The sequence below is a fragment of the Trichoplax adhaerens genome, genomic scaffold, assembly GCF_000150275.1.
Source record: "Trichoplax adhaerens TRIADscaffold_13 genomic scaffold, whole genome shotgun sequence".
Classification (NCBI taxonomy): Eukaryota; Metazoa; Placozoa; class Uniplacotomia; order Trichoplacea; family Trichoplacidae; genus Trichoplax; species Trichoplax adhaerens.
Genome location: NW_002060955.1, coordinates 1,114,427 through 1,124,622, shown reverse-complemented (window position 1 = coordinate 1,124,622; position 10,196 = coordinate 1,114,427). Strand labels below are relative to the sequence as shown.

Sequence of the window (10,196 nt, the reverse complement as noted above, 5' to 3'; positions counted from 1 at the left end):
TTGTTATTACCGCCTAAAACAAGATGGTAAATGATAGCATTTTTCATTTCTTAGCTAGATTTTTAATTTAACCTACTATAAGATCAGCGCAGTCGATTGCAAGATCAACCCTGACAGGATAAGTAGATAGATATTCAAGTTATACTGTAGACTTGCATTGATTTTGATAAAAACTTGATAACAGTACGGTATCTTTCCACTTCTAGATGCTCTCGGTAGTAAAAAACTACACTAACGCTACAGTAATCAAATTCATGGCAATAATCTTTGAACGATAAAATGATTTGTTGAAAAGCAGGAGATTGTATACCTTGCGCAACTTGGTCTCTTATATTTTCGTCGTACCACTGTTGATAATACAAGCGAACATTATCTTTATGCTTTCGACCACTATTATGCGTTTTCCTAACCGATGGCTAAATAATCATAAGAAATAAGATGGTATCAGATAGACAGCACGTTTACCAGCCTATTACTGAGGGTATGTCCACATGTTCATTCTATCAGCAGTCATGTGTAGTAGAAATGATTGCTACTTCTTTCACTTACCGAATCGTGAGTCAAGAAGGTGTCGCAATAATCACAAAAGTATCTGAATGAAATTTAAAAATATCCATCATCGATTCGTCACAAGGAATGATTGACTTTTACGAACATATCCTATTGCACTATTATCAGTACCGCTTACCTAGGCATTTCAAATAATTACGATTTATTCTAAGCTAAGCTATAGAGAAAGATGTTGCAATGTCCAATTTGAGCAAAATTCAAGATGGCTACCACACTCTGCCAGTACAGTATCAATCTTTACTTTGTCCGATTCTTACGCCAGTAGATAGTTCACGTGTCACCACAGCGGCTGCGTACAGCAGTTCTCGAAAAATCCGCTAGTGCTGTATGCAGTACAGTACAGTATGAGCACTCATAGTCTCATTGGCCACACTGCTAAGAAGTAGGTCTTCTTCTCAGGAGCAATCCTAGTGACGTCACAGTACTGCGCAGTGCACACGATCATTGTACGCTAATGGACACTTGGACAGTACTGTACACTGTACAATAGCGTACAATGTACAGTACGCATGGACTACAGTACTGTACAGTACAAACTTTAGATTGGTTTTGCAGAATTGTACAGTACTGTACACTGTACAGTTCTTCTCACAAGCTGAAACCCGCAAGCTAGTGTGGCCCACACTAATTGCCGTGCCCAGTGTAGCAATCCTAGTGACGTCACTGCGCAGTGCACCGTGAACACGATCATTGTACTGTACTGTACGCTAATGGATAGTACTGTACACTGTACAGTACTGTACAGTACAATGTACGCAGGGGCTACAGTACAAACTTCCGATCGGTTTTGCAGAACTGTACAGTACAGTGTACAGTACAGTGTACAGTACATTGTACGGTTCTGCTCACAAGCTGAACCCGCAAGCCAGGAGACTACAAGAACACTCTGCCAGTACAGTGCCAATCTTTACTTTGTCAGATTCTAACGCCAGTAGACAGTTCATGATTCACCATAGCATCTGCGTATAGCAGTTCTAATTACAGTACATTACAGCATATGGTACAGTATGAGCACTCATAGTCTCATGGACCACAGTGCTAAGAAGTAGGTCTTCTTAGTAGCAATCCTAGTGTCGTCACTGCGCAGTGCACAGTGAATACGATCATTGTACTGTACAGTACGCTTATGGACAGTACAGTACTGTACTGTACAATAGCGTACAATGTACGCAGGGGCTACAGTACAAACTTCCGATCGGTTTTGCAGAACTGTACTGTACACTGTACGGTTCTGCTCACAAGCTGAAGCCGCAAGCCAGGAGACTACAAGAACACTCTGCCAGTACAGTACAGTATCCATCTTTGCTTTGTTCGATTCTAACGCCAGTAGACAGTTCATGATTCACCATAGCATCTGCGTATAGCAGTTCTAATTACAGTACATTACAGCATATGGTACAGTATGAGCACTCATAGTCTCATGGACCACAGTGCTAAGAAGTAGGTCTTCTTCTTAGTAGCAATCCTAGTGTCGTCACTGCGCAGTGCACAGTGAACACGATCATTGTACGCTAATGAAGAGTACTATACACTGTACAATAGCGTACAATGTACGCAAGGACTATGCTGTAGTACAAACTTCCGATCGGTTTTGCAGAACTGTACTGCTCACAAGCTGAGCCCGCAAGCCAGGAGACTACAACAACTATCAACAGCTACAAGAGAACACATACAGTATACAACAAGTCTCTTTGCGGGAAGTAGCAAGGGCTAGTTCATTAGGATCAGGTCAAGGAATTTTCAAATATAGCTTTGCTCATAAATGACGCAGTTTTAACAGTAAATGTCTTGGAAATAAAGTACAAAGCAGTAGTAAATGTCATCTTTACAATCCCTGCTGAAATAAGTAAATTATTTTAAGTTTACCTAGTCGGTAAGGTATGCGCTCAAGCCATGAGCTTATCAAAATTAGAAGAGACTACATACAAAGAAAGTCTTCATCTCCTTAATAAGTAAATCTATATTTGTCTATTTGTAATAGGTATTGCACAGCAAATCGTAATGAGCTCTCCATTATACAATTGAGGCTGTTACTTAATACAGATTGCTGGCACGCAGAAGAAACTAGACAATATTACTAAAAGTGATATCTGCCCACTCAAAGCAATCTCTTCCGCATACATTGATTAAATTAGGCTTTTATAGATGCAATAGTTGTTTTCAGCATCGATAATTATGGTAAGATTGTACGTATTCATTCAAACTATTGAGGATTCGCAATGGATCCAACTGACTAATATCAAGAATGATTTGCTAATCTATATACATAAAGTAAAAGTCAATTTTATTACAATACCATCACGGCCAAATAAAGAGTGGGACTTCAAAATTTGAGGGGATAATAGATATTTCGGTGTGAAGTAATAGATATACACGTTTGATGCAAAAAAAAATACGGCGTAGCCGGGTTTTCACCGGCTAGTTATCTAGATACGAGTACAGTGATCAAAAGCGGTAAGGCATTTAATTATGTTGTAAAGTCTGAAATATACGCCAATCTCGTCGAGAACGACGACTAACAGTAAAATTGGCATCATTAACAGATTTAGTTAATTATTAAATGCTATAGTAGTGTTTACTTCAGTATCGCTAATTTATTCTTACTAATCAAGATAATTAAAGCAATCAATGAAACAACGTGTAGCAGCCTGGGGTATGTCTACTGGCCATCATGAATGGAATAAACAATCATTCGTTCACTAATTTTATCACAGCAAATACAATAATTCGTACGGATACCTGATTTTTTTATTCAATCTTATTTAAAATGTAATATGCTCAAAGGAGCTTTATTCCTTAACTATTGTAATGAAATGAAATATGTAGAAATCAAGCGACATAAATTCGAACAAAGTTTGGTTCTACTTTCTAGACATTCTAGTCCATTAAACGAAACTTTGGCACAAAATAAAATTGGGCATACAACCGATCAACAATTTACTAAATAAACATGAGAGAGACAAATCAAACAACCTTTCAAATACTTCATTCTAAGTATTATAAGAAATAAAATAGACGGCAGAGCTGAAACTGTCGACAACCAAACAACCTAATAAAAAGAAGAATGTTTTCACTTACTGCAAGCAGTTCGACCCCCCCCCCCTAAAGCCTGTAAAAACCACCCAGTTCTTGAAAAGAATCTTCTTTTACTCTTTACTCTAAATTTTGTGATTTATTGCCCTCTCATTTATAGACTTCGCAGAGCCCTTATTAAAAAATTTTATATGACAACTATGAATACTTTTCTAACATTAATATTGACACTTAATGGTTTAGCATGAAGTTGTACTGTAACTGTACGATTACAGCCTACAGTACATTACAGTACTTTACGGTCATGTTACAAATCTACTTTCTTTATGGACAGGACTTTGTTAATAAATCGAATTCATTTAAAATCCCGGTAGACTATCAAACACCATTTCTTTAGATTAGGCGATTGCTCTTAGGTTATTCCGTAATAATCTATACAATGCCTTGTAAAATAGTGAAGAAAAGATGGCGACATCACAATTTGGCAGGGTAAAACTTAAAGATACTATCACTTTCTAGGTATTTTCTATAGTAAAGTAATAATAGTTTCGTACTAAAAGCTATACGGAACTCTGCTTTTCCGTCCCTCACTACACTATAATTTCCATTGAAAGAAACGGGTGATCGGTCAATATTTTGCTATTATATCAGAATGTTGACATGTAACTCTAAAAGTTTCTGTATTACAATGCTAGGATTAGTAACCAATTTCAATTCTATGTAAAAGTGGACAATTTATACCGTCCTACACGTTTCTTCTGCAAATAAAGATCATTTTTAATCCAAACTATTATTCATACCCTAATCGATCACCAATTATGTTACAATGGACTTAAGAGAGAGTAGCTTTACCGCAATGAGACAAAATAAAAAATTGAAAGGTTTAACTCTAACGAGTAAGCGGACATAAATTTATGTTCCTTACTGCGAAATTACTTTAACGCATCTACATGTAAATTTTTGGAATAAAAATTCAAGTAAATACTAGACAGAATTGGTTCCAATAAGTAAGAAATCAGTAAATTACGGTAGTAATTCCCTTTCTGTTTTGGAATATTAAATTATTGTTGCAGAATGCTAATAAAAGAATAAAATACGATAACCTAGTCATAACGATACACTTTAGTTGATTATGAAGCATTGAAGGCAATCAACTTCATCAAGTAATATTAAAAGTTAATTGTTTTCTTAAAATTTACTTATGGGCTTGTAAAGTAGAATTAGAGTAGCTGTTACTAACCAAGCATTTCTGAATCAAAGTCGTTTTTGCTTCTACTTCTATTTCCATATCCAAGTGCTGCATGTTAGCAGTTATCTGAATACTTGTCGATATATTATGACAGCTATTACAATTATCGATTTCATTCAATTCATAATTTTTGCAATATTTGACACACTTTAATTTGTGGTATACAGCAAAAAGTATTAACTGATTTCCTGCCAGAAATTTGTTTCAACCAGTTAACCTTGGCGTTTACATAACAGATATTATGTCCATGGTTTTTAACTGATAAGTTAATAATTTAATGGGAAATATAAATCTGCAATTATATTGAATTTACATAATAAAAATATGAATGATTCATTTCCGTGAAAAACGCTGAAATAATGTGAAGACAACTTTGCGAAAATGTGGATTAAAATAGGTATAAATAACAACATTTAACGCCGGTGTTGTATAAGTAGTCGCGGTTAAAGTAAATCTAATAATTTCACTCCATCGGCGCAGAATAGTAATTTCTGAAAATTGCGTGATGAGTAAATAAGAGTAGTAAGGCATCTGTGTAAAAAAGAATACGCCAACAATAGTATTGAGCTCGGCAATCAGTCTATTCTTAGCTATATCAGTTTCTTTATCCATTGATGTTATAGAGTTCTTGTGATGATGCAAGGCTAGTCTTCTCAACTCGCTATAAATCAAAGTATTAGCTAAAATTATCAGTAATAAAGGCATTACAAAAGCAAGCAGTACAAGTGCGATAGTATATGAATCGTTGATGAATAACTTATATTTCGGTTGTATAGAGCGTGTACAAAATGGTCTCGTAATAATTTTGCCTTCAATTTTGCTAATATTAAACTCTTGTACATCCAGTATTAGCATATACGGTATTGTTAATAAAAGAGTTATCAACCATATTGTTAACGAAGATAATATAGCTAATTTTGGCTTTAGTGAAGGCTTTAGTGGACAGCATATTGCTCGAAATCGAGCATAACTAATACAAATCAATGATTGTGAATAAACTATGACCGTTATAGGAGCTAATGATATTGACAACTTACACCATATTGAACCGAATGGCCAGTAACCACTATCAAGAAAATAAAGTGTTATACGAAATGGGTAAAAAAATAATGCAGCTACAATAGCTGCTACAGAGTAATTAACTAACATGTAATTAGTAAAATTATGTAATATTTTAGTCCTTTTAACTATAATACAAATTAAGAAATTGCCGATTAGAGAAATCAAGACGATACATGACGCTATTACAGGCCGAACGATAGTCATAAATTCCATAAAGACTCTATCGCTAGTTGTGGCTGTTGCATTTATAGCTAATTGACTATCGCTAACAGTAATGCTGCTATTGCCCAACATAATCGTTATGAAGTAAAAATAAAAAATGAAAGCAAAGTTATATATGCTTGATGATCAGTTCTGAGAGCAGCTTTCTAACCAGACACAAAATATAAAAATAAATCTGATGCTACTTGCCGCTAAAGAGCCTTGATTGAAGACTTAGTGTAATCCTTCCAGATCTGACGATGAAATAATTTCTGACTCTAGCTGGTATATTTTAATAACATACCATACCAGGTTAAAATTATGAGAATCGAAGACAGCTAGTTGTCAACTTGAAACTTTTTGGCTCTTCGGCAAATATCAGTAAGAAAATTGATATAGATCACAACCTAGTTGGCTTGATTGATAAGATAGGTAAAATAAGAAATTTCAAGAATGGCTTATAATTTGCCCAAGTAAAAATTTAGTGAGGTTAAAATACCAAAATCAGCGGAGAAAAAAATATTTTGAACTAATATTCACGAAACTTTCAATTCTCTCAACACTTAATTTATCACCGCTTTATGTTTACTATGTTGAATAAATGATATGATAATGACTTTAATGATATATTTCAATGGAAGTAAGTTAGGTGTATTTGTTTTACTGTTAAATTTAAAACGGTACAATAAAAGATGAACTTATATAATGAACGTCTATACTAGAGTCTACCAAGAGAATAGTGTAACGACAATAACATAATACGAAACAGCTGATACTTGATCAATAACTAAATTTATCCAACAAAACATGTGCTTGTTTAATTACGGTAAATTAAAGGTATTATTCTATTTATATTAAGTTTTTGATACTAACCTTAATATTATGACATAACAATTTACTAACAAATAAAAGCAAATGTACTAGACAGACCTCCTCTACTGGGTTATTCTAAGGCCTTACCAGCAGTAAGTAAAAATTTATCCATTACAGTTTAATTAATTCATGTCTCTATTATTAATAAGGTTAACTTCAAATAATCAATCTTACCATCAGGTTTTATTAGCTATTTATTACTTAGAAATGACGTATGTTAGATAGGAAATTACTAAACAATGACTGTGAAGATTTGCATAACATAATATAATTTTGAATATTGCAGATTTTAAATCACCTACTTTAAAGCAAATGATACTAAATTATTCAATCATGCAGCATTTTAAATGCCTTTTCAGTGCCTCAACTTGTTTATCTATCACCCTAAACATGATAAATCAACTAAATTGCTTCATTATATTTGTCATATAAAATAATAAACGCTAGTGATAGTTAAGGCTTGTCTTTCACTATTTATATAACATCCTATTTATTAGTAGCTATATGTATGGCAGGTAATAAGTAATATCTGGTAATAATCGTACACTGTACGGTATACGATTATAGTATATGAATAGGAATTCATAATTATTATATTGATTACTTTGCATGCAAAGCAAATTGACATAATTCGCAACCCATGAAGTGAAACTAGATGAGTCCCGCAAGTGATACTTCCTGCCAAGATACTGTTATAGCCGTGTACTATACCATATAAGTAAAATCACATTATCTATAAGACGAAATTATCTCACAAACAAATCAGATTCTAGAAAGTAATAGATAAAGGCTAATATTCATATTAGGTACGAGAATAACAATGTTAATAACCATTACGTGCATCATTAAAGTCATAGATAACGTTAACTTAACGTCTTAATTTGATAATTTTCATTATATTATCGAAAGTACTAAAATCACTATTATAGTCTTGGGCCTATTTTTAACTATTTTTCCGTGTTATTATGTCTAATAAACTCTTTATTCTATTGGATAATAACAGTATCTTCATTTTCCTACGAAACCTTTTACGTTACGTTGCTCTATATTCTACGTAAGAAAATATGTATGCTATAATTCTATTTCTAGAATACTTTGCGCCTACTACTGATTGCAACTTCACTTCTGCCGAAATTTCGCCCTACGAGGTATTTTGAAAAAGGCTTGACCTATCATTTTATGTACATTTCCATCCTAATCAAATACCCTGGAACTTATTTTCTTTTCGAATTTAAGTAGAAAGGAGCCCTAATCAATCTTAATATCATAGAGTTGGTTGCATTGTGATTATTATTGCCGTTTCTGAAACAGGGACCCTCATCAGTATATGAAGTAAACGAATTATTTATCAATGCTTTCAATATAAAAATAGTATGCAGAAATTAATATCAAAAGTAATACGGCATGACACATTAAGATAATTACTTTGAGTTTTCATTATATATCATGAAAACATAGTATGATGCTGTAATTTTAACAGACAATTAAATATCCTACTTTCATACCTTTAGATATAAATTTCACAAATGAATGAAGCAAATTTCAAATCGTTAATAAAGAATCACCGATCTCATATTCACCATTTAGAATAAAAAGAATAACCACAAATGGAATTAAAATATAAGTGCAATATCAGCCATAATGTCGATGTACTTGTCTTTTTATAATCAATCTATTCCTGATAGTATTTACGAAATTAATAGAAATGCCTGCACCGATAACTCAAAGGTAGCGAAACCATTACCAAATTTAACTTTAACATTACATCCGAATTACTAAGCAATATTGTTGCTTGTTACATGATCCAGTATACAATCATTCCGCTTTAGCAGTGAGATTTAGCAATATCGGTATACAAGCATACCTTCATCACGATTAAATTAGTAACTAGTTAGATTGTAGCCATTATTGTTTCATAAATAGGCTGATCATCGGGGAAATAAGTTTCTTGTACCACATTTTGTATATAGAGTATTCAAAGAGAGAAATAGATTAACCTTAAATACAATACGCGTATATCTTTCAAAGAGATAGAGTTCTAATTAACACTAATTACATTGTAACTTATCTTTATTAGCAGATATGTCAGAATAAGTTTGTTTACCTAATACTAAAGTCAATAACAGAAGTTACTTTCTCAATATAAAGCAATTAAATCTTAAATAGGAACTTTATGATCGTTGCCTCAACTTTAAAAAATTGAACCTTTTCTATCACCACAAGGCAATATTTCAAATATAAATCGCCGTTCCGTCTGTTTACTCTCGGTTTTAGATTATGACAACAGAATAGAAACTCTTTAATTCTAAATTATTGATTAAATGAACGATGAAATGCTAATATGCAGCCGTGCAAAGCTAAACACTTATTTTTCTTAGGTAATTGTAGGGACAATAGCAGGTACAATTTTCCAGCTAATCGTCGGCAAGAAAACTGAACAATCGATCAAAATACTCTCATTTACAATTTGCATTAAAAAATATCGAAACAATTCATTTCCTACATTTTATTAATTAATTAAAGGCTTCTTGAATCAATTAATATAATTTATTCAAGCCTTACAGTTGTAATACATCATATTGTCTAGCCACTTATCTAGGCTATAATTGATCTCTAGTAAATTCTACGCAAAGTCACATAGTAATAAATTATAGTAGAAGATAATGAATGAAAAAAATTGCATATAATGAAAATTTTTGATTCCATGAATGATATTTAGACCAACATAATTTAATTGCTAATTGCATATAATTCCTGGAAACCGTGATGCCGATCTGTAATAAATGAGTTTCACAATAACTATCTTAGTCAAGTGGTATTTTCTAAAAGGTTTTTATTGTAAGTATTAGAAATAGTAGAGCAATAATTAATTACTACAAGAATTTAGGCTAAAATCTTAAGTATTCCGAGCTCAAAGCGAAATGAAGTCTCTTCCATTCTGTGAGCTCGTCTCCGCACTCCTTATGAACATTTCGTTAAATCCATTCATGACAACTTGATTAATCTACAATCAGACATGAGTCATCAAACAAAATACATTTCTGTAATAGTACATCATTATTTTCTACAATCTAAATCATTCTACTTAAGATGTCACTACTCTTCTATTAACGTCTAGGCCCTTTCTCCGAAGGGCATCATAACAACTACAGTGTTTCTAGCCACGTAAATCTTGTACCATAATTAGTCAACTGACTACGATTGGTCA

General features: G+C 33.0%; 2 protein-coding genes across 2 annotated transcripts; both read right to left on the bottom strand.

The window, feature by feature from the left end:
• Positions 1-284: 284 nt before the first annotated feature.
• TRIADDRAFT_9459 (uncharacterized protein) lies at positions 285-594 on the bottom strand (the record flags this gene model as incomplete). The annotated part of the gene is made up of 2 exons (XM_002115988.1): positions 285-416; positions 550-594. Coding segments are annotated over 2 exons (177 nt in total), but the record flags the coding sequence as incomplete, so codon positions are not given.
• Positions 595-5,701: 5,107 nt separating this feature from the next.
• TRIADDRAFT_30381 (uncharacterized protein) lies at positions 5,702-6,127 on the bottom strand (the record flags this gene model as incomplete). The annotated part of the gene is made up of 1 exon (XM_002115987.1): positions 5,702-6,127. A coding segment is annotated over one exon (426 nt), but the record flags the coding sequence as incomplete, so codon positions are not given.
• Between the last annotated feature and the right edge of the window lie 4,069 nt (positions 6,128-10,196).